Raw genomic sequence first — 25,239 nt, forward strand, 5'->3', positions numbered from 1 at the left:
GTATGCCACAATAGACTAAAATATCACCAAAACTCAAACCTCAAAGCATCAAAAGATGCAGCTGACTCATGTGCATGTACTATGCATCCATATGAGCAAATTTGGCCCAAAAGAAAATGCCAACTGCAATGGCAATCCAAAATGCCAATAAGTGCCAAATGGCTCAAGCATAAACACCGTCCATGGGCATATGCATCAATAATATCTCATCCAAGAGAGCATAACACTATCAGTGCATCACCTGCAATGTGTCAAAGCTGTCCCTCAGCATAATATAGCATCCATGTGCAAAGCGTCCATAAAAATAGCATCCCACAAGGCAATCTGGGCCTATCAGCGCATCCAATAAGGATCGCAATGCATCCAAATGGCCTATAAATAAATCACAAATGCTAGGGGTTCTAGCATATCAAGCAACCTTGACCTCACTCCTTGTTTTCCCAATGTCCTACCCACATGCAGGCCAACATGCATGGGCCAAAAATCATGCCCTTGTGACACCAAGTCCACCCATTAGCCTAGGGATTCTCAACGCCCCCCATAGAAGTGTAGTGTAATCTACATCTTCCACCGTCCTCTACCCACAAACATGCATGGAACAACTTCTGAACCTCCACCCAATGACACCTTTTAAAGGTCCAAAAAGTAGCCACGGGTTGTCGAAGCCACCAAGATGTGCTAAAGAACAAGCAGCCGAGCATTCCAGCCAAGTGCCATCCCATGCCATTACTTCATTTGTTGCTTTACTTTCTCCTTGTATTAGTCCAACCTCTATCTGAGGGACAAACCAAGACCAATTGGTGCCCTCAGTTAATGAATGATCTGTCAGGCCCTACCAAAGCCTGTAGACAAAAATACCCTTGCCCACTGAGGGAGGGGGGATTGGTCCACCCTAAGAGGAAATGCCTTTGAACAATTGCATACCAAACCAGACACACTACAGAACTTACGTAAGATCGCAAACACGATCAACAAGCCCTTGATCCGATCCAGTTCCACACCTTTTTTTAACAAAACCATTAATGGAACAAATCATAATGCAAACAATAAAGGGGCAATACGACATAGGCCTTGTCTTATATCATCTCAATTCTATAAGGCATGGCTGTCTTATTGCCCCTTTATTGTTTGCATTATCATATGTATTACTCCTAGTTTTAAGCTTAAAAAAAGGACGACGAATCAAGGTCGTACCAAGGGAGTGGTTCTTCGTTTGAGCAAGCAACTTTGTTCGCAACTATTACATTCCCTCACAAGGCCGTTTAACACCAGTGCTAAACCGATTGCATGCAAAATCATGCCTCCATAGACCCCTTAAACCACCTCATTGAACATTCGAGAGGCTTCTACACATACGCCACATGGATAAGTGCCACATGGCCCAACATGCAACCTCCCCCCTCCCTCAGCCCCAAGCCCCCATCTTTCGTCCCCTGCCCCCCGCCTTGCCCCTCCCCCCCAAAACCTCCCGCTCCCCCCCTACCAACTCATTAATTAAATGGTGCTTTTTCTCACTGGGTCCTATTCACTCGTGATGATATAGTCGCCCCCTTTGACGTAAATAAATTGTCTTCATAAAATGTGAGTAGAAAAGATGACGTTGCCACGTGGATTCGCTCATCATACGTTCTGCGGATTGCTCTGTTTGGCATTGTCTCTTTGCTTGTCTCGATTCTCTTGGTCTGCTGAGCCCTTCTCAATAGCTTGTGAGATGCTGAGCTCTCGTGCAACAGTCCGTGAATCCTCAAAGGTAAATTTATCAAATGCTTTACAATTACGAGAAACCTTATCCAATACAACCCCAGCCTAGGGAATTACAGGAAGCTTTATCCAATGGTTTATAAGGCCCAGGCCTGCGGCTACGTAGTGGACGTTGCATTAGGGTCTGGACTCCTGGAGCTGCCACTAGCGCATGGTCTCTACGGCACGCGCTTGATGTTTCAGTGTACGTTGGAGTATGTCGCTCTGAGAAGCGCCGTGGCCCATGTGAGCACAGTCTACAGCCCACAAGTATCATTGAGCGCTTTTGGAAGCCCCCGCACACATGTACATAGAATGATCGGGACTCGGGACGTATAGAAAACTTGCGAGCACAATTTGTTGAACGAGATATTTCGCATTAGAATGGGAAGCTTTCTAACGACGGCTGACACGTAAAGGAGAGGTCTTCACACTATAGGGCTTTTAGTCCCACGGAAGGAAATGCAACCACTCAAGGCTGCTTCACATGGGCCGTAAAAAAAAAAAAAGCTACGTGTCACGAATCTGCCCACTCGCTCCAGGCCACCACATGTCACGGCGTGAAATGCTCGCCCACTTACAACAGTATATCTCGAGAAGGGCTCACAGTCAGAACACTATAGTCTACAGACATGCAAAATTAGCTCTTAATGGCGCAGTCAGGGGCTGCCACGTGGACATAACGAAGGGATCGGGGGGTGCATAATTTAGAAACCCTATGTATCACGTGCGTTCGAGGGGTATTTAAAAAACCCCTCAACTAAAATTTTCCCCCCAACAAAAACACCCCTCTTTACTTATGAACTAAGTGATTTTTTTTCTAAAACTGAATTAAAAAACCCCTCTTGTTATTGTAAATCTATTAAAATTTTACAAAAATTTAAATTAAAATACCCCTCCTTTTGAATGCACGTGGTACACTAAAATTTTATGAGGTGAACCCCCGGAGAGAGAGAGAGATAGAGACAAAGACACAAAGAGAGAAAGAGAAAGAGAGAGAGAGAGAGAGAGAGAGAGAGAGAGAGAGAGAGAGAGAGAGAGAGAGAGAGAGGATGAACCTATACACACACACTTCTAAGGACACATATACATACATGTACACAAGTACACAATGATATTCAACTACACTTTAACACAAAGATGCATACACGCACTCGCGCTTGCCCTTGCATGTAGTCATCCCGAATGCACACACAAAGCCCACACACGTGTACTCCTAAGTGCATGTAAAAACATTATCATCACACACGTACACACATGAAGTACAACAATACCTTGAGCCATCTTTTATGAAGGAAGGTATGCAAACCTTCCTTCTCCTCATATAGAAAACGTGCGAGCACAATTTGTTGAAGCATATTATATTCTGCATTAGAATGGGAAGCTTTCTAAAGACGAGACGAGCAAATCTTGCTCTACAATAAGGGTGCGACACGTAAAGGAGAGACCTTGACACTAGAGGGCTTAGTCCCACAGAAAGAAATGCAACCACTCAAGGCTTGGTAGAAATGAAAGAGTGCATAGATTGATAGACTAATTGTACACCTCACATAAAAAAATGAGCATGTGAGGTAAATATACATTGGGACTATGCATTATTAGTGCTCTAACAAAAATCTTGCAAAGGATTGGCAGTGGCAACTGCAAAATGTTGGAAGGGAGAGGGAGAATTAACAACAAGGAGAAGGAGGAGGAGAAATGTGGGACTAGTGAGAGTATTGATTAGCTCCGACATAAATTCGGTGGCCATAGCTCAGTTGAATTAGTTGATGTATTTAAAAATGTGTGGACTTTAGCTACGAGTACGAAGGCATATTAGAAATGGAATTAGAGCATGACGAGCTTCTAAGAGTTGAATTCAAGAAGGAAGATAGTGATGGTAGTCTAGCACAAGTGTGATTTTTATTTGAGTATATGGTCAATCTGATGTGGAGTGTGTCAACTTCATGATCAAATTGGTGACCCAATCCATTGAAAATTAGAGTCCACAAACGGCTTTGCATCGTCAAACGCAAGCGTAGTCATTTGCAAGGCTACACTATATAGATTTTGATAAACCCTTCGATAGTCATAATGTCAAAGCCGCATATAGCATATGCATATAAGGGTTAGTATATACAAAATCACATACCTATGGACTTTTAGAGCCTATATACACCCTTTCTATAAATTTAGAGATGACATGAGTACCTCTTCTGTACATAAATTTTTGCTTTTGAATTACAAAGCCCCTTATATACATATCTATTTTGTAACTCCGGAAGAAAATAAAGCCCCTTATAATGAATGCATGTAGTACCTTACCTGTTGAAGGAAGATGGTGGTGTTAGTCCAAAACAGGTGTGATTTTTCCCTGAGTATATGATCAACCTATTGTAGATTGACTCAAGTTCATGATCAAACTGGTGACCAAATCCATTGAAAATCAGAGTCCACAAATGGCTATTGCATCATCACACTCATAGGCGTGGCCAAGTAAGACTAGAAGATTGTGATTACCCCTGGACATTTACTATGTCATAACTGCATATAGCACATGTTTATAAGAGATATTTACAAAATTGAATACACCCTTTCCATAAATTTTGAGATGAGAAGAGTCCCTCTTCTATCCAAAAAACTTCTCTTTTTGACATTAAGAATCTGCTTATGTATGTATACCTTTTGTAACTCCCCGAGAAAACAAAACCCCTTGTGTTGAATGCACGCACTATCTTACATATTGCATTAGTGTCTACATGGTGGTTGAATAAATGAACTGAGCCAAAGTGAGAAAGAATCTTTGTGCATATCAGAGAGAGAGAGAGAGAGAGAGAGAGAGAGAGAGAGAGAGAGAGAGAGAGAGAGAGAGAGAGAGAGAGAGATGGTATGATATTATATGATTGTATTGAAGTCCATGTGAGAGAGACCCTTTAGGATCTATGGGACTGGCGATCACTATCAACTAATAGTGATCCCTTACATCGATCGAGACAGAATATTACGAACTTGTTAATATGTACTGAGTACTTGTTAGCCTAGCTTGTGTGATAGTCCAATACCTTGTTGCAGTGTTCCAAAACCTCTTTCAAATAGCTTCTTCTCTCATGTTTATTCCCATTCACTCACTTCATAATTTTTTTCTTTAATCATTTAAGCCTTACACTTAGTCACGTATCCATTTCTCCCATTACAAAAAATTTTGGACTAAAAAAGGGACCCTTTAGAGAACTAATAAAATATTAAAGGCTTGGATAAGGGAATAGGGATTCCATCAAAAAGATTATGCCATGTGGACTTCTCTATGATAGAGGCTCCCCAATTCTAGGGGAAATTCCATATTTTTTCCAAAATACCCCAATTCTAGGGGAAATTCCATCATTGATGCTTCACAATAAAATATTGCCTATGGCAGGTGTGGCCTAACCATTGCAGGCCTCTTGTTTTCCTCCTATCCAAACTAGCCCCAAACTAGAAGTATACTCATGTTCTCCTTCTAGTTCAACCAACTTTAACTTCCAAACCAAGTCACTCACTGCTCTCTCATTTCACCTCCTCCATACACTCAAAAAATTTCTTGCCATCTTCTAGCACCTGGTTTCAAACTATCTCTATTCTACTCGTGATTAGTAATTTTCCCACCTCTTTGTTCACATTTTTCTTACACCTGCGAAAATCTATCAAAGAAAAAATTTGTCCAAGATCTATTCGTCCCTCTTGTCTCCAATTTCATTATCACTTTCATGAGTCATTCGTCCATTACTACTCTCTTCTTGAAACCAAAGGTGTGACCTGATTCTTCTTTGAAGGAGAACGAAAAATGAGAAAAGGTTGTTATAGCTCTTTCTTTGCCTTATTGGACCATAGAGAATCAAATTCAAAATGAAGAACACATAGTTTCAGGGTAATGAAGTGATTTTGCTTTGAAAATTGTCTCTTTAGTACATTTTTGTCTCACAATTCATCTATATGGTTGTTGCAAAAGATAGAGAGGAAGAGTAGATAGAGGTGGATGATATTTAGAGCTATAACATTATTTTGACATTTGTTTCTTCTCTAGTAGAGGAGCGATAAAGAGACGAAGGGAGAGGAGGGAGAGTGGGAGGGGGGGGGGGGAGAGAGAGAGAGAGAAAGAGAGAGAGAGAGAGAGAGAGAGAGAGAGAGAGTACTAAGGGAAGATTATTATGTTAATTTATGGTTAAAATGAGAGAGGAAGAGAGATGTTGTTAATCATATGGAATTGGGATAGGGACTATGGAGATGGAAAATGATAGATATTGAGGTGGTATACAATCTGTTATACTGAAGAACGTCAAGGATGAGCATGCGGAATGGATTCCTTAGCTCTACATAAAATTTTAATGGGGATAACAATTCAACCCACTAATCTTGGGTGGTATAAAGTGGCTTGAAAGGATGAAATGGACATCTCCAAACATTGGAAGGGAAGGATCTTGGATTTGGAGATGTCTCCAAGCAGAAAAACAACAACCTGGATATATATTCAACATGTCTTTACCCATGCAAACATATACATCTTTACACACGCAGACATATATGTGCATCCACATGCAGGCCTTCCATATTGTAGGCCCAATTGCAAGTACGCCAAAGGAAACTAGTGCCATGATTCAAAGTATTTGCATTTTCTGGGGACTTTCTTATGTCTTGTACTTGTTTTATAGATTTTTATTGATCTACTTACAAAGAGTGGGAGCCTGCAACATGCATAACTGGCATGTTACACGTCCTCCATACTGGGATCGGGAGTCTTTAATATGAAGGTCACACATCATCAGAATTGAAGGACGGGACCTTTTTTTATGGCTCAATGTTCATAGTGCCACATCAAGAAGACCACATCAAGAAGAACTTCTTTTTATTGTTTAGAGTGGTTGCTTCCAAGCAAAGAGATCAACAAATGATATGGAAATAGAATGTTCAATGATGAAACGTGAATAGCAATTAGATCTAACACATACTATAGCACCAAAAATCAAATATGCATGGAAACTCATGAAAAGACAAGAGGCAATCATTGGGTACAATCTCTTGATGCTTTAGAAAGATTCGGTTCATCATTCTACTAAAAGTAGCTGGAGCATTGGTCAAACCAAATGGCATAACCAAAAACTCATAATGACCCATTTGTGTTCTAGAAGTAGTTTTGTAAACATCTTCTTCTGTCATTCTAACTTATTGATAACCAGATTTAAGATTAATCTTGCTGAAGACTTTAGCTCCTATCAACTTGTCAAGTAAATCATCTACTCTTGGAATTGGATACTGATTCTTGACATTAAGTTTATTAAGTGCTTTATAATTCACACACATCCTAAATGTGCCATTTTTCTTTTTCACCAAAAGGATTAGAGCACCATAAGGGGAGCGACTTGGTCTAATAAACTTCCTTTCCAACAATTCTTCTATTTGTCTTTGAATCTCTTTTCATTCTAAGATGTCTACTCGATATGGAGCTATTTAAGGAGGTGAATTTCCAGGCAAAATCTCTACATGCTATGATCTTCAGGTCTAGACTGGTAATTCATCCAAGAAACAATCCAGAAATTGCGAGATAAAATCTTTAAAATCATCATTCGATTTGATTTGCACGGCCGCAAGAGGTCACAACATTGCGTGGTCTTGTAGCCTTTCTCCTCACCATGCTTGCAGAGGTTGCAACAACAAGAATGGGACTTCTAGACAAGGCAATGTAGCTCCAATAGAGGCACAAAAGAGGGAGAAGGAGAGGGATAGAGCAGCAACAATAGAGGCATAGGAGAGGAAGAAGGAGAGGGATAGAGCAGCAGCAATAGAGGCACAAGAGAGGGAGAAGGAGAGGGACAGAGCAACAGCAACAGCGGCATGGGAGAGGGAGAAGAAGAGGGATAGAGCAGCTCCAATAGAGACATAGGAGAGGGAGAGGCGAGAGAGAGAGAGAGAGAGAGGAGTTGCAGCAAGCAGGCCAGAGCAGGAGGGAGTAGAGAAAGAGGGGGGAGAGGGAAAATGCATGGGATTTGGTTCAAATCTGAGTGATTTGGCAGGCTGGACTAGAATAGTGGGGGGCAAAGGTCCTAGAAAGAGGGAGGGGAGAAGAAAAATTTGCCACAAGGGCCCTACCATCCCATTGAAGGCAATTTTGGGCTCATGTGGGGGAGGTGCACCTAGTAGGAGGCTCGGGGGTGTCACTATGTATAAACCCTCTATATGACATGTGTTCAAGGCCTATTTCTAAAATCCCTTATCTGTAAAATTTTCATTAATTAAATGTACCCCTTTTCTATACAAATCTATAAATTTTTTCCAAAGCTATTTTAAATAGTCCCTTATGTATATTTATTTCTATAAATTTTAGAAATAAAAAATATCCTTCTGTGGAACTCACGTGATAGGGTTACATAGGATGAGTGACCCCCCTCAGGTAGGAGGTTCAAACATGGGTTAAGAGGGGGGGGGATGGTTTGGGTGGTCCCTAGTGTAAGGGGAGCAACCAATAGGGGCTCTCTGCAGGCCTGCCCACCCTCTACCTGAACATACCATTGTCCCACACCTTCTAGCACTCTCATTGGTACACCTCAAATCACTCTCTAATCCCTTGAAATTAGGAAACACTAATTGGAGGCCCTTTTGAGACCCCAATTCTCCCCTAATGTTGGGCGCACAATGTCAAAAATGTTGCCAATTATCAGAAGGACCAACGTGGCTCCAGTGGTTGAACATAGAGCAGAAGCAATGCACGATCGTCCCGATCTGAGAAGTCTGTGGGCTTCAACAAAACGCATGAAAAGGAGAGAGCCTAAGTGCGAAAGTCATTGCTACAGTGACGATGTTTTGGCACAAAAATACGAGAGTTTCTCCAAATAGAAAGGACATCTGTAAGAAGCGGATGAGACACAAGATGTTTGAGGAGCACATCATACACATACTAGATACAACGTAGGTCGGTGGTGCCTAAACCAACTCAGTGGTTGTTTGTGATTGAGCTTTGGGATAGTTTACTTGTTTTATTTCTTAAACCAGGCTTGGACTAAATGAGATTGTCCTAAACCATCCCGGTGGTTAGAACATCATGCAACCGTAGGCTGGTTCCTCTCAATCGCTAGTTATGTGATTGTCCTAAACCAGCATGGTTGAGCAGACATTAGTTGTTGTCCAGCCCGGTGTCATGGTTGAGTGGAAATTAATAGCAATATATTTTGCAATATAATGTTACTTTAGTAAACCAGCCAGGTGGTTGGAACATCGTGCAACCGTGGCTGCTTCAGCTCAATCACCAGTTATGTGATTGTCCTAAACCAGTGTGGTTGAGCATACATTAGTTATTGACCAGCTCGATGGTTGAAATTATTGTGTTTCTTGGTACTTAAATTTGTTAAATTTAATTTCTTGCTATTTGGGTCATATACCACTATTAAATTATGAAATTCAAAAATAAAAAGCAATATATTGTTATTTTCTAATGGTGAAATTCAGAAATGAAAAGTAGTATACTTGTTATTGTGTAATATGTGAAGTTGAGACCATCAAGCTAAACCATCCCGGTGGTTGAAATTGTGATAGTATCCTAAACCATCTCGGTGGTTGAAATTGTGACTGTCCTAAACCAGCCCTATGGTTGACTGTCCTAAACGTGTCCTAAACTAGCCCGGTGATTGAAATTGTGACTATCCTAAACTAGTGCAGTGGTTGAAAATTATTTTGCTTCATTATATACTTTAATTAGACCATGTTTTGTCTTCTTTTAATAGTAGCAAAAGAGGGTTCATTGTTCTATTTTTCCCGCATGTTGGGTCAGTAAACGGAGTTGTATCTCAAGTTTATGGATCAGAACCTGGACATTTCAATTGGGCAGAGGAACTTTGAGCATTGTAAGCCCTATTACATCAAAAACTCAAAGACATGAATGCTTGTTGTTGCAAAACACACATAGAATTTGACCTGGCCTGGCAAGCTATGAATGACGTGAGATCTAGCCTTGTTGGAGTATTGATCCATGGAGATCAATGTCCATGCCTCCCCAATAAATGTGCAGTTTGTAGGCCACCCAAATCCTCATCGTGTGCTACAAGGAGGGCACGTTTTGTAGCCTAAGGTCTCTGTGGGAGCTAGTGGTTTGTCCAAAGGGAGACCGTGAGTGGTATAGGATTAAATGCATTCATGGCACATGCAAGCAGCAGTTTGAAGCTGAAGAAGAATACATTCAATGTCTGTCCAAATGAAATGAGGAAAGACAACCATGTTGCTCTAAAATGGAGGAGATTTGAAAATTTCAATGTTGAAGGATCCGATAAAAAGAGATGGCTATTGTCATATAAGAGCACCCAACCAAGGGAGCTTGTAGGTCACATGGTTCAATCCATCCCAAAATATGTGCTTCACAATTTCACAACCAGCTAGCAGGATAAGCAGTTTAGGATGTACCTTGCGATTTTCCCTATGACACTATTGTTGTACCTGTGAGCACTTTGTATCTATCATGAGATACAAAGTGCTCACTGGTACAACAAGCAGATACAAATTCTTGTGCATATCATATACAATCATTTGCTTGATTCTTCCACGCCTCATGCCAATCTGCTTTTGCTAACTTACAAGAGTCCAAGTTAGTGCAACGCACGTACCATTTCTACATTTCAGATGATAGGGGACATGACATCTTATTTGTGTAGCATGCTTTTCTACTCCATTGGGAATGGCTAAAAAAGTAAAATACCCATGCAAAAAATATAAAACAACATTGGGTGTGGTCAGATGGTGCTGCCTCTCAATTTAAATCAGCTCGTGGATTCTACTTTGTCTCAAGGTTCAAATCCATGATCGGTCTAGACATGAAGTGGAATTTCTTTGGGTCTAGGCATGGCAAGGCTGAACATGATGGATGTGCTTTTGTTATTAAGCAAGCTCTGTTTAAACACCCATTAGCATGTCCTCAAGACAAACTCAATGATGCACATGATGATGTAACATGGCTTATAGCCAACCTCTCCACAAGTGCGCATTCAACATATAGTAAACAAAGCCTTAAGAATACTATAGTATGCAGAGTGTTCCATGAAGTGAAAAGGAGAAGCTGGCACGATTGCGAGAAAATTAAAGGAGTTTGTGGTATGCACAGCATATGAGGATTTTCAAACAACCAACTGATTAAAACAAGAAAACTTTCTTGTTTCTGCAGTGCGTGCATCATAGGGGATCATGATGATTGTGAGAACATAGCAACTGTGAATACATGGGAGCAAGTTCAAGTTTTCCCTCTACGTTCAGATGGAGTGAAAAAAAATGGAGAGACAAATGACTCGCCATAGTTTGGGGAGAGTTTCGATGACCTCACTGACTTTCTAGAGGAGGGGGATAGCTTTGCAGTTGTCACAGATTCTGGGGAGAACAAGGAAGATGACCCATACTTTCTGTTGCACTGTACAAAACCTAAGCACAAGGTTGAGGAAACATTTAAGGATAATTGGGGAACAACCTACGAGAAGTGGGATGTAGTAGTCAGAGCTTTTTGGTACAAAAAAACATCCAAGAGAGGCCACAATTACGAACTGCTACATAAGAGTCCACAAACATGTGCATACTCTCATCTAGTAAGAGCTATTAAGTTCCAAATGCAACCTGTGCGACAACAAAAGAAGGGCAAGAGTGTCTTCAAATTGGATTTAGAAACACATGAGCACATCTTGGGGTGTCTTGGAGCAGTGGACGAGGACGACTAATATAGTATTAAGAAAATGTATGTAGTCTCATGTATGTAGTCAAATTTCATCCCATGCTTGTTTTTAGTATATCCCAACAACCGCCATGCTAGTTTTCCATAATGAATTCACACATCCTAAAAATCCATTCATCTTGTAATAATAGAAGCAAAGCACTGCATTGGTGGCTGTTAATATCCTAGTGCAACCAACCACCGCACTGGCGATAACTTATCCTGCACTACTACCGTGCTATCCCTACACTACTACCATGCTATCCTATATTTTTTTTGCATAGTGCTATACTAAAATAGTGCCCTTTAGATTGTTTATCATTTTGTTAACCGTCAGATTTTATCCCATGCTTGTTTTTAGTATATCCCAACAACCACCGTGTTGGTTTCCCATAATGAATCCACACATCCTACAAACCCCTTCATCTTGTAATAATAGAAGCAAACCACCATGCTGGTGGCTGTTAATATCCTAGTGCAACCAACCATCACGTTGGCAATAACTTATCCTGTATTACTACCGTGCTATCCCTACAGAACTTCCATGCTATCCTAAAATTTGTTGCACAGTGCTAGTGCCCTTTAGAATGGTTAACCTTCAAATTTCAACTGCCAGGCTACTTAAAACATTTAAGTACTAACATGAAAGCAGGTCGATAAAAAATCAGGTATTACGAGCACCATGAGAAAGTCCACAAGTCTAAGAAATGTCTTCAAGATTTTTATTGTTTCAAAATACAACGACATTTTGCGACTCAAGGAAATTCCAAACTCCCAACTATCTTATCAACCCCTCTATTGTGGCAGGCATCTCCCAACTCTTTAGGCCTGTCTGATGCACAATGGCAAACCTTTTCACACACTCGGATTACACACTGCTTTCTTGACTCTGTCGACTTATATGCCCATATGAACTCCTCCTTCACTAGGGATCCTCTTCATTTGTTCTTTGCGCTCTATACATCTTCGCGCCTCTATCATGTCCTGCCAAAAGAAACCTACATTATGAGCTTGACAAGTATCTTAAAAGAGCAGGAAAAAAAAACCGAGGGAAATTAATATTCATCATCTTTGCCGACTCCAAGTAATACACCCACCACCAAAGCATGTCCTCCTTCTCCGGGTCTATTTCTGTGAGGATGCCATCGATAGAAAAAAAGCATTCCAAATTTATTTGCATATGCCATATATGTAGGTGGATCGGTGTATAGAGTTTTGGGGCTAGATTTCATAATGGGCTCTTAGTTGTGTCTGTACTGCACTTAAATAGGGAGAGAGTTCATTGAGCCCGACCTTCTCAATTTTCAGTCTCATGTTAGTTTGGTAATTGAGATATTTGAGTTCATTGAGCCCCACCTTCTCATTCTTCAATCTCATGTTAGTTTTCTAATTGAAATCTTTCGTCTCACATTAGTTGTCTAATCAAAATCTTTCGTCTCACATTAGTTCACTAATAGAAATCTTTCAGTCTCACATTAGTAATCTAATCAAAATATTTCATCTCACATTACTTATCAAATCAAAATCTTTTGTCTCATTTTTATCACTGCCCTAGCGTGGATCAAAGGACACTATCTTATCACATAGATGAGAAAACATTGCCCAAGTAAACTCTATAGAAGATTAACAATTCAATAGATTACACATAGATTACATAGATTACAATCTCAAAGACTCCTTTTCTTCATATTACATCTCAAGGACTCCTTGTTGAGCTCCTTGATTGCAGGCTTGGCCCTCCTTTCTCCTTTCTAGAATGGGGCTAGTTCCTTCCTACAGGGGCCTGGCCCCTCCCTTCCTGCCACTTCCTCTTTCCTTGATTTGAGCTTCCTAGTTGCACACTCGGCCCTTCTTGCTCCTTTCCTGAAGGGGACTGATTCCTCCCTTTAGACTCCTTTTCCTCGCAGTTAGCAGGTCTTGGACTTCTTCAAATTGAGCTCCTTGTCTTCAAGATCTTTTGCCCAAATGGCAAATTAAGTTGTAGCATCTACTTTCTCGTCATAGATAGCTATAGCAGGCAGGAACATTTGATCTATCCATGACTTGGGCAATGGCAAATGGCATTCTCTACATAGCGATTTTGTATGCAAAAACACCCCAAAGTAAAAAACGTGCACAGGGTGGTAGCACGTAGGCCATTGGATACATCAATCATCTATGATGGGGGTATGGCATACCATGCATTTCGAACCCTACTACATAGCAAGATAGGCATCCGATTTAACTAGTGCAGCCATCAATACCACAGTCTTGCTGTGTACATGAAGAAGTTGCATCTTGATTCCTTGATCCCTCATCCTAAGGCTACAGATGTTCTCTGTGTGTCGAGCTATACGGTGTTCAGAACAAATAGATTGTGTTCAAAAAATTTATGGTGAGAATGTGGGTCCGTGCAAAATTCAAATATTCACCCAAAAGTGCATCGTGTCGCAGCCCCAAAGTGGCCTCAAAAATAATTTCATGATTGGCTATACCCAAGCAAACGTTGACCCTTAAATCTAGAAACCTGCATTATTTTTCACATTAGGGGAGAATCGAGGTCTCCAAAGGGCCCCCAATTAGTGTTTCCTAATTTCAAGGGATTAGTGAGGTATTTGAGGTGTACCAATGGGAGTGCTCCTTTTTGTGGGGCAATGCCATGTTGAGGTGGAGGGTGGGTAGACCTGCAAACAGCCCCTACTGGCTACTCCTCTTACACCAGGGACCACTCAAACCATCCCCCCCCCCTTCAACCCATACTTGACCCTTCTCCCATATGCACCTCCCCCAAACAAACCTACAAGACATTCAAGAGGCGGTGGGCCCTTCTAGGCAAAATTTTCCCCCCTCTCAACTTGTTACAGGCCTGCCCCCTCCTCTTCTCTGGTCCAGATCCATTCTCCCTCCATTTTTCAAATGTGGGAATGCATTTGGCATCTTCTCTGCCCCCTCCTGCTCTGGTCCATTGTATTTCTCCCTCTCTAGCACCTCCTGTAGCAGCTGCATTCTCTCTCCACTCCTAGCGACAACACCTCCTACAGCAGCAGCTGCTCATCCCCCTCTGCTCTTTCTTCCTCCATTCCTAGCTACAGTACCTCCTATATAGTGGCTGCTCATCCCACTCTGCTCTTTCTCCCTCCATTCCTAGCTACAACACCTCCTGGAGTAGCTGCTCATCCCCCTCTACTCTTTCTCCCTCCATTCCTAGCTACAACACCTCTTGGAGCTTCTTTCAAGCTTCAGTTGCACCCTCTATACCTTCTCCCTCTCTCTCCCTCTATCAGAGCTGCTCTCTCCCTCCAAGGTGCACTTTCTAGTCCACTATTGCTGTTGGGACCTCTATACAAGCATGGTGAGGAGACCATACATGTACTCTATGTCCCACAGGAGAAAAAATGCACTGAGTGAATGGGTGCCTTGCACCTATAGCTTGCATGATTGGATAGTCATGAGAGGATCTACCAAGGGTCCACATAAGCTTCCCAAGAGCAAAAGAGGTGATCTTTTGCATGAATGGAAGGGCCGCATCATGAAGTTCAAGCTTGGGAAGAAAGGATTGCTTGCAAAGGTGCAACACATCTACATGGGGAAGGACATGCATATTTCTCCGTCAAGCAATCAATCGACAATACCATCGCATTGTAAGTCTGCATTTTGTGTAAGGTTTTGAAGTGTAATGAGTCAGCTTGAAATTGTATTTTGAAATAGAACTAGTGTAATGAGTCAGTTTGAAATTGTATTTTGAAATAGCACTTGTGCATAGCAGATGTATTTCCTTCAGACTTTGAGGAGTGGGAACCAGTCGAGTGCTTCTTAGGTAAGTTTACTACCATTCATGAGGACTTAGGATGGCAGATGCATGCTGGAGAGAAGTCCTTTGCTTTGAAACAGAGAAATATCTATTGGTATAATGCCAAGTACATTACTCCAAGGACGGCATCAGGCTATGGCCATCTTCAATGCATTGCAACACCACAACTTGAAGACATGGATTGCAGCATGGTGGACACAAGAACAATGCAATCATACAAGGAAAAGATTGCAAAGGATGTGGGCATGGCCATGAAGTTTACATTTGGCTCTAAATGGGTAAGGTTGTCTTAGTTTATGCCTCTGCACATTTTTCTTCTTGTTTTCATAATATCCAGATGCACAGAACAAAAACCATGTGGTCATGGAAGTGCTTACATGAGAATGCCCTTGAGGAATTGCTTGGGGTGAATTAGGGAAGCAGGTCAGGTGAACAAAAGGGTGATCTATTTCGCTGGTTAGGCCTCTTTGGGACCCTCCAAGCCCCTTGCATTAGCCCACTAAGCATTCCCTAATCCATTCCTTATGAGGCCCTTTTGAGACCCCAATTCTCCCTTAATGTACACCCTCATATTTGATTGAAAACATTGGTATGATTGAAAACACTAGTATGATTAAATTTTAGGAATTGCATGATACAGGCACCTATACCTCTTAGATTCTTAAGAATAATTAAAAGCTGGTCCCTACTTACACAGCTAGTTTTTTAATGATTAGTAAATTTTTCTTCCTTTTTGAAAGTGCACACAATTTAAATTGGCACCTTAGGTATGTAGATTTTCTATGATGCATGGCATCATAGAAACCCATCTTGTTGAATGCATATTCTTAGGTTACTAGTTTTTTAGTAACCTTCCCTATTAATAAACTTAGCTCAGGGGTTCACGCCATAGCATTTTTGTGTACCAAATGCATTCAAAAGGAGGGGTCTTTTCAGGGAAAATTTTACAGTATTACATTAACTAGAGGGGTTTTTATTTCAACTTTGGAAAAAAATTCATTACTTCATAAATAAAGAGGGGTGGTTTCAATGCTGGGAAGAATTTAGTTGAGGGGTTTTTTATAATACCCCTTGAACTTGCATGATAGATAGAGATTCTTAGTATGCACCACTTAGTCATGAAAGGCATTTTGGTGGATATGGATTTTATTTATACATCTGATAGCGTTTATGATGTCACTTTGAAACCAAGATCAATTTTTTAAAATGCAAGGGCTCTCTCGTAAGCATAATGAGTGAGTAAGTCCATGATGAAAACAATCCAAATTCTATGGACATTTCACTCACATTCACATTTATCTGGTAAAAATTCTCAATGAATTGTCTAAATGGCAAATCAAAGATGTCAAAGGTGGATTGTAGGAATAAATTTTATACAAGACTATAAAAAATAATGTTTAAAATTGATAAAGATTGGGAAGGGGATGATAAGTTGGGAATACAAATAAGTGGGTGGTGAGTGGGGCATAATAATAAATGAGATCTAGAAAGGCTTCTTCACAATATCCTTGACAAACTAATCTCTTATTATATACAAGGATATAATTTTGGGGTAGAAATGTAGGCTAGCAAGAAAACCAAGGAACTACAAGGATTCTTTTTTTAATATATAACTAAATGTGCATGTGTAGGAAAAAGACAATACAAAATTTTGCATATTTACCATCTATCACGGTACATGTATGTGTTTTAGACCTCATGTAATCAACCATGAACATAGTCTATGATGGACAATAGGTACATATTTTTAAGACTTCTTGGAGCGCATGTTGATAAAACATAAAGGTATTTTTACATCCAAATTTTCAGTTGGCTCTTGAAGATAAAACATTAATCCCATCATTGTACTTCCTATAATGGCATCCCATGAACTTCCTAGACTCGTGCACAAAAAAAAATTTTTCACTTTTAGTTCAAAGCCCACTAGGGATCAAAATATCAAAGAAATATGGGTTAAAGTGATCCCATTGTGCGGCGATAATGGATCTAGACTTCATGTCCTCTTCTTAGACTATAGTGGCATGGGGGATGTTCAAGGGGGGCATGTAGGGGAAATTGAAAGGTTATAATAACTGTAAACCCTTCCTTTCACTTTGCTTTACAAGGTGGGATGATCTCTAACAATAAAATAATGCAAAAGTAAATGGAAGAAAGAATCCATCATTCCGTAAACATAAAGCAACAAATGGCTATGACTATTTCAAAAGGAGATCCTCCCTTTCTCTTTGGTGGGATGCTCTAAGAGCATAGAGTAGTGGAAAAGCTAGTGTAAGAAAGGACCATTCATTCAAGAATGCATGACCAAGAGTTAGTGAAAGTGAGATCCTCTCTTTCTTGCTTTGGTGGGACGCTCTTGGAGCAGAGAATAGTGGAAAAGCTACTGCAAGAAAGCATCATTCATTTAAGAACAGAAGACCAGAAGCTAGTAGCTCTTAAAGAGGCGTGAATAGGTTATTCTTCAATACGTCCTAAGAACAATGTACATTTATTAAGTCACCTTGGCAAAAAACCTAACTTGCAAGTCATCAAAAAAATGTTTTATTTGGTTCACATGCTTTGTAATGCGCCCCCCACTACCCTCCTTTTTTCCTCAACTTCGCCATCTAATGTATAGTAATTGAAATTTATAATTATTGTTAAGCGGGGCTCACGAAACGGTTAACTACCTAAAGGCAAGGGCGGTATCAATAAAATCTCGAGTTTTGCTTTGAAATGAAAGGAAAAATAAAAAGAGGTATTCATTATTGTTGTACGTATCTGACAGAAGAAGCATGCGTCTCAGCATGCTCAAGTCTCTCATGAATCCCGATCTCCCACGATCGCAGTGCGCATCTCATGCTTTACACGCTTACTTGCTTCGTCTTTTCACGATTGTAAATCCACATTGCACTCGTACAGTCTAAACTTGCAAACTCACTCACTCATCAACAATCTGACGACGCGACAGTAATGATAAACACAATTGAACAAACCCGGCCAGTCCGCGCATAATAAACCAGCGAATATAATCACCTCACACTGAGCATTATGTACACAATGGATCCAATTTCCGTGACGTAATCCATAGATTACACGCCTGGCTTAGCAGCGTGTTGCCATAAACTCACACATAGGTTGACATTTTAGAGCAGCAAAAGAAAATACTTGTCAAATATGTTAGAATTCTAGCCGCAAAGGATGAGACTAACCCACCCCGAGATACGTAGAGACGGTTAGAATTGTATCCACCGCGGAACGGGAGGGGAACTTAAGGCTTCTCCCCGTCACGAAACGAACCTTCCAAGCCTTCGGAATACATGCAGTGACCCTCCGCTTGGCCTTTCTTCTACTCGTTTGCAAATCCTCAACGCTAAAATTCGAATTTGAACCACAACATGGAAGCATCATAACAAAAAATCCAAATGCCAAAGAAACTCATCAGAATACGCATATGGAATTTGACAAAGGCTTAATTACGCCGGTAATAAACACAAAGACGATTCTTCTCAGCTTGCACCCTATTAATTAGTAGCGACAATCTGATTACAGAGGCGGTACCGCAGTACATTTGGCTAGAGAAATACCCGTTAGAGAGTAAGAGCAGGGCTACCTGACCATTGGGCAATTAACAATGTCGCAGATCATCATCCTGATAGGCAAGAATTTACAATGACAACACTGGCGCTTAACAGAATGCCAGCGCAAGAGTGTAAAATAGGCCTGGCCACCATTGTTGTTCTCAATCATCGAGCGAGTAGCTTCCGTGGCAAGTGTAGGATTGGATACCTCTGGTGTTGAAGGAAATATTGACACTGCACTTGGAGATGACATCCGAATGATGGGAGAAAACGTTAAGAGTTGTGACATGGCCCCTGATTATAACTGCGATATTGAGCGGCAGAATCCCTGCAAGAACATCGGCATGGAGAGGAGGTCCTTGGAGAGGGCTCTGCACGGTCAAGCCCACAGCAACCGAGGAAAATGACTGCGATGGGATGGAGAATTGAGGAATTGAGGCGAACCCAACTTGAGACCCATAGTAATACAAGCAAGCTGTGCTGCCATCTTCTACACGGAAAGTGGCCCTGTTGGGATTATACATGGAAACCTGCAGATTCAGGTTGAGATCAAGCGAGGTGACAGTGGATGGATCTCCAACTTCATTGAAGGACAACAATTGCAGCGTTGGGACTTGGACTTTGGGGTCTTTGGGCTTAAAGATGGAGAAGTAGAGTGTAGCGAGGATGACGATGATGATGACCAAAACGACGGTGCACACGATGCAAACCAGCTGCTTCTGCTCTTTCCGAAGCAGGGAAGCGCCCTTGGCTCCCTTACCCATGCTTCTGAAAGTGGATGGTTGAGGAAAGCAGTGGATCAAAGAGAAGAAAGACGGAACAAAAATCTGCGAAAGCAATTGAAATAGCAAGGGATGGCGGAAGAAGCAACAACAAAACAAGAACAAGGAGAACGAGAGGATATGGCGATGGAGAAGAACTTCGAGGAAGGTAAAGGTGTGTCAAGGAGAACAGAAAGTAAGTTCAAAGTAAATAGTTTGAATTAAAGTAGACATGAGTTCTAAGAATCGCCGTCGGTAAAAGAGAGCATTCACAAACTCGAGGTTAAAACTACGAGAAAATCACAAATGCTTCCACACCCAACTTAGAAAATCCCTCTTTGGGAGCTCACATGGTAAGTGGCGAAGGGCATTTGCCTCGCTCCTTTGGGGATGCCATGCCCTAGAGTAAGTGATAAAGGCATTTGGCCATTTGAATGGATGAGAGTGTTTGGATCCCCTTGGGAATGCAACGCCCTAGCTTTGCTCTCCCTTCATTATGCCTTGGACTCTTCCCACATGATGGAAAAAGAAAGAAAGAGAGAGAGAGAGAGAGAGAGAGGGGGTGTGTTTTAATTTTCAAAATCATAAAGTGTTTGCCTTTTATAATTGGAAAGGAATGTAGGCCTCATATCTATGAAGGGGTTTAAATGCTATCCCTTGAATACATGTTATATGCAAGTTTTTCTACGAAGGGCATTTGCCTCTCTCCTTTGGGGATGCCATGCCCTAGAGTAAGTGATAAAGGCATTTGGCCATTTGAATGGATGAGAGTGTTTGGATCCCCTTGGGAATGCAACGCCCTAGCTTTGCTCTCCCTTCATTATGCCTTGGACTCTTCCCACATGATGGAAAAAGAAAGAAAGAGAGAGAGAGAGAGAGAGAGAGGGGGGGGGTGTTTTAATTTTCAAAATCATAAAGTGTTTGCCTTTTTATAATGGGAAAGGAATGTAGGCCCCATATCTATGAAGGGGTTTAAATGCTATCCCTTGAATACATGTTATATGCAAGTTTTTCTACTAGTAGACCCATGATGGCTTTAGTATCCACAGTATGCACAAACATTTTCTAGCCATAAAGGATCCAAATGGAATCATGTTTTACTTCATTAAAATGCAAGAACACAAGACGAGCAAGTGGAATGACCATGAGATGCTTGGAAGTATTTATAAATGCTTGTGATTGGTGGAAGGAGAATTATGAAGTAGGGTGGTGATGCAATGCTAATTAGAGGTAAAGAGACACCGAGAGGTGGCACAAAGAGATTCATGGTGCTTGAGCATAGCTGTACGAAGACACACCAAAGAAGCAAGACTTAGTGCACTGACAAACTCTAAACAAAAGAATTCCATGGATTGTCTAGAACTATGCTACATAGCATATGCTAGATGTAATGAGCAAGCAAAGGGAATAGACTTAAGGAGAGGGTGAGCATGGCAATGGCAAGGGACTTTTTTTTAATTGTATGACTATGACAACAAAAAGTTGTCGGTCATTGCAGGAAAGTTATAGGTGAAGACGAATAGTGGCATAGCAGTGAAGGATGACAACCATGAAAAAAGCAATAATGAAAATAAAGATTTCCAAAAACAAATACACTATAATTCCTCTAGTCTACCATACTTGCATTAGTGGGAATCAACAAACAGCAACAAACTGACCTCAATCATCAAACCATAAGCTTTTGCGGAGGGTGAGATGGGGAAATATGGGATTTTGGGAAATGGGAGGAGTATGGGACGTGGTGGAAATGCAGCCTTGGGTTCTGAGTCTTCTTCATCTTTCTCTTGTTTTAACCGTTTTTCATCCACATTATCTCTCTCTACAGTGGGACGATGCCTTTTTTTACTGCTTGGAACCATGGCTCTTGCAGTACTAGCCTTTTGCATTTCACATCGTGGTTTGCTAGCAAGAGCTTCTAGCATAACTGTAGTGGATCGACCTTGATCTTCAATTTTTTTTAATTCCCGTGCACTCAAGGCTTGTGTTTCATCATCCTTAGTTACATCCACCATTTCTTACTCTAGAAGTTTGCGCTCATGTTCTACATGTTTGTGACAGTGTGCATGTTCTTCTTGTCCCTGCATCGAAGTCTGAGCTTTTTGATCGTCTTCATTCTTATCGAATTGAACTTTGAGGTCCCGATCCATGATCACGAAAACGGACAACAAGTTCCTCTTGATATCCGACATATAAAGAACATCGATTAACTGTTTTACAACTCCATCTGACTTGAGAGCAATCGTACCTTTCCCTTTTGCTGGACATTTTGCATCATTGCCGACTGCTACCAGGATGTCATTCCCTACTGGCTGTAGAGAGGTATACCAATCCTTCCGACTGGTCATGTGGCGCGATGCACCACTGTCAATGATCCAAGGTTCATCTGCAGGTGAAGATCCTTGAATATGAGGAGCATATTGTGCATCCTGAAAGTACTCAAACATTATCTTTGCATGCATCCTTTTTGCCACCACAATAGGAAATTGCTCCCAAGTATATGCAAGAGCCTCCAATGCACTTTGCAGCTCTGGAAACTTTGATGGTTGAGGAGGAGGCATCACAAAGGTCTTTGAGTCTCTCCTTGACACGACAAAATGAAGACCGCCAACTTCAGGATCTGAACTCTTTGTCCATAAAAGTCTCTTTTGGCTCTATCATTATGCCTACTACAAGGCTTGAAGTCATATCTTTTTTGAAGAAAATAGCATCCCATGGATCTTCAACATCATTGAACTCCCTTTTTGACATAAGTAGAAAGAGTCTCTTTTCCTTTTGATGAAGAAACCAAGCTCTTTTGCCCATGTGATATCGAGTCCACCTACTAAAGCCATTGGGGCTATATTCCTTTCCTTTCAAATCTCTACAAATTGTCACTTCGCTCCTAGTTTCAAATAGAAAAAAGTCACTGGTATCATCCACATGATTATCATTAAATACTTTTGCGCATCAAAAAATCATATGGACCGCAACACAGAAGCGCAAATAGCATTCCAGTTGGGGGGGGGGGCTTTGCTAGGAGTATTACCCAACAGCAAGTAGGCATAACGAACTGAGAACTGGGCTAGAAGTTGTTGTAATGGATCCCACAAACTTCTAGATAGTCTACAATTTAGGAAGAGGTGTGAGATCTCTTCCTATGCACATTGACATCTCTTACACTATCTATCACCATGGCCTATCCTCCATGCTTCATTGACTGGTCCAGACTCCATTAGGGGACAAATGGGGTCTCAAAAGGGCATGGATTAAGAAATGGGTTAGTCCTAATGAAAGGGCCAAGGTAGGTCCCAAAAATTCCTAATCCCCCCTCATCTAGGTGGGTTAAGCCCAAAAGTGACCCCCCCTCTTACACCTCTTACACAACTCTTACTCCTAGGTGGGAACCAGCAAATTCAAAATTCAAAATTTGAATTCCCTCCCTCCTCTCTCCTCCCTCCCTCCCTCCCTGTCTCCCTTCATCCCTCCCTCCCCCTCCCCCTCTCCCTCCTCACTCCCTCCTCCCCCTCCCTCCTCCTCCCCCTCCCCCTCCCTCCTCCCTCCCCCTCCTCCCTCCTCCTCCCCTCCCACTCCCTCCCTCCTCCATGCCTATTGCCTCCCTCCCTCCTCCATGCCTGCTCCTCCTCCCCTCCCCCTCCCTCCTCCTCCATGCCTGCTCCTCATCCCCCCTCCCTCCTACTCCTCCCTCCTCCCTCCCTCCTCCTCCATGCCTACTCACCCTCCACACCTACTGGTCCACCCCCCTTCCCTTCAACTACTGGTCTTCCCTCCCCTATCCCTCCTCCTCCTTGCCCTCTCCCTTCTTGTGTGCTACTCCTTCAAGCCTGCTTCTCCACACATTCTCCTTCTCTACACTCCATTACTCATGGCACCATTCGAGGACATCTCCAACAAGTACCAGGTTCACTTATAGTTGGAGGTTGAATATGCAAGCACACATAGTCTGGGATTGAGGGTTGCTTCCAAAATCCACATTCTTTGTTCGCAAGGAAATAAGCATCTAGACCTTTGTGTAGAAGGATCCTTGTATCCTTTAGATCTTGCCAACCAAAAGAGCCCTCCTTTCCATACAATGCATGAGCTAGTTCAGTTCGTTGGAAATGGACATGCGGGGTTGCTTGGTTATTGCAATTGGTTAAAGAATGCTCAGTCAATGGCTATGCAAGCAAGCGATATGCGCAAAGCCCAAGCAGAGATGCTAGCACATGTAGGAAATAGCACCATTATTGCAATGCATAACTCTATGCAGGATCTTCAAAGGAAGAATGAGTATCTTCATGATAAAGTAGAAGCATTGGACTTGGAGCGAAATGCATTGGACTTGGATCGACATAAATTAGAAGAGTCACTTTGTAAGCTAGCTAAAACCAAAAAAGGCTTGGAAAAGGAATGAGAGAAGGCAGAAGTGCCTACGTGTGCAAGTTGTTGGTGATGAAGGACTTCAAGGATATTGTGGACGTAAAGGAGATGCTTGTAGCTTGTGATACTGCTAGTGTAAGTCATGAAGCTTACACATCTGTTTTCAAAATTTTCAAGTCTACTATTTTGGGAAAGTATAAGAAGCCTACAGTACTTCTATCCACACCTTGGACTGTGAGACGTGCACGGCGAGAAACAAACCAACGTGCAAGAGAAATGCTTGGAGGGTACCATTGCACAAGGGGCACAATGACTTGGAAGAGTAAAATGAAATCTGACTTGCAAATCTTTGAGATGAATGCTTTCAACAATGTCTACTTAAATGTTGAGAAACTGCAACAAGCAATGGTCAAATTCTATGGCATGAAGAGAAGATGGTAAGATGAAATCCATTATAGCATTGCACTTCACTTAGTTCATTTCCTATATCATGTTTACCCTAACGATTTCTCTCTTTTGTTACAGTACAGATTGCAATAGAAAGCTCATATTTGTCATTAAAATTGATGAAGATCAATTGGTGAAAGAACACAAGTTAGAGAGATTAAGCATCTACATTATGAATAAAGCCTTAGCCTTGTTCAAGGGAACGAGGAAGTAGAGCAAGATTTCTCAGTGCAATCAGAGAAAGATATATGGTGGTTTGCAGCATTTGAGACTCCGAAAGAGTGCCATGAGACATTGAAGTTGGTTCTAGATAGAATAGGAATCCCATCGACCCGAAGACAAGAGGAAGGGCAAATACTGACAATCGATGGCCATGGAACATTTTGAGTTGAATGGCATCTTGTTGGTGATTTGAAAACCCTTAAGTGCTTGCATGGTTGTGATACAGAGAAAAATGCAATGTTCACATGCCTTTATTGCATGTATTCACAACGTAAACAAAAGGCTAGCTTACAATGGGAGAGTGGCATTCTATCTTGTAGCGAAACGCAAGCTCCCAAATACAACAAGAAGGATCCAAAGTGGGATCCCATCTTGCCCATCCCACTAGAGAGAGTGCACATATGTACTTTACACGCAAAACTACGCGTACTTGATAAGTTGTTGTATTTGCATCTTGTTTATGCAGACGCTGAGAAGTTGCTATTAGAGATGGGATTCCATCAAGGACATGTCAAACTTAAGGAGGATAAGAAAATGTCTAGGGTGACACAGAATATTCTTGTAAAAGTGTCCATGGGTGGAGGAAAGGCAAGGAGATTCCTATCAAACCACAATCTCGACAAATACAAACATACATTGTCTCAAAGAAGTTTGGGTTGGGAATACTGGAAAGCATTG

At 41.5% G+C, this 25,239-nt stretch overlaps 1 protein-coding gene across 1 annotated transcript; it reads right to left on the bottom strand.

The window, feature by feature from the left end:
- Nucleotides 1–18,671: 18,671 nt before the first annotated feature.
- LOC147890293 (uncharacterized) lies at nucleotides 18,672–19,797 on the bottom strand. Its single transcript, XM_087390885.1, has one exon. The coding sequence runs from the start codon at nucleotides 19,537–19,539 to the stop codon at nucleotides 18,937–18,939; it is 603 nt and encodes a 200-aa protein (XP_087247011.1). The 5' UTR covers nucleotides 19,540–19,797; the 3' UTR covers nucleotides 18,672–18,936.
- Between the last annotated feature and the right edge of the window lie 5,442 nt (nucleotides 19,798–25,239).

Source organism: Dipteris shenzhenensis, chromosome 19, assembly GCF_047967505.1.
Source record: "Dipteris shenzhenensis isolate YYH24624 ecotype China chromosome 19, Dip_SZ_1.0, whole genome shotgun sequence".
In the NCBI taxonomy this organism is placed as follows: domain Eukaryota; kingdom Viridiplantae; phylum Streptophyta; class Polypodiopsida; order Gleicheniales; family Dipteridaceae; genus Dipteris; species Dipteris shenzhenensis.

What these genes read in the sequence shown, in the direction of transcription:
- LOC147890293 (XM_087390885.1), bottom strand. Translation starts at nt 19,539, where the DNA reads ATGGGTAAGGGAGCCAAGGGCGCTTCCCTGCTTCGGAAAGAGCAGAAG.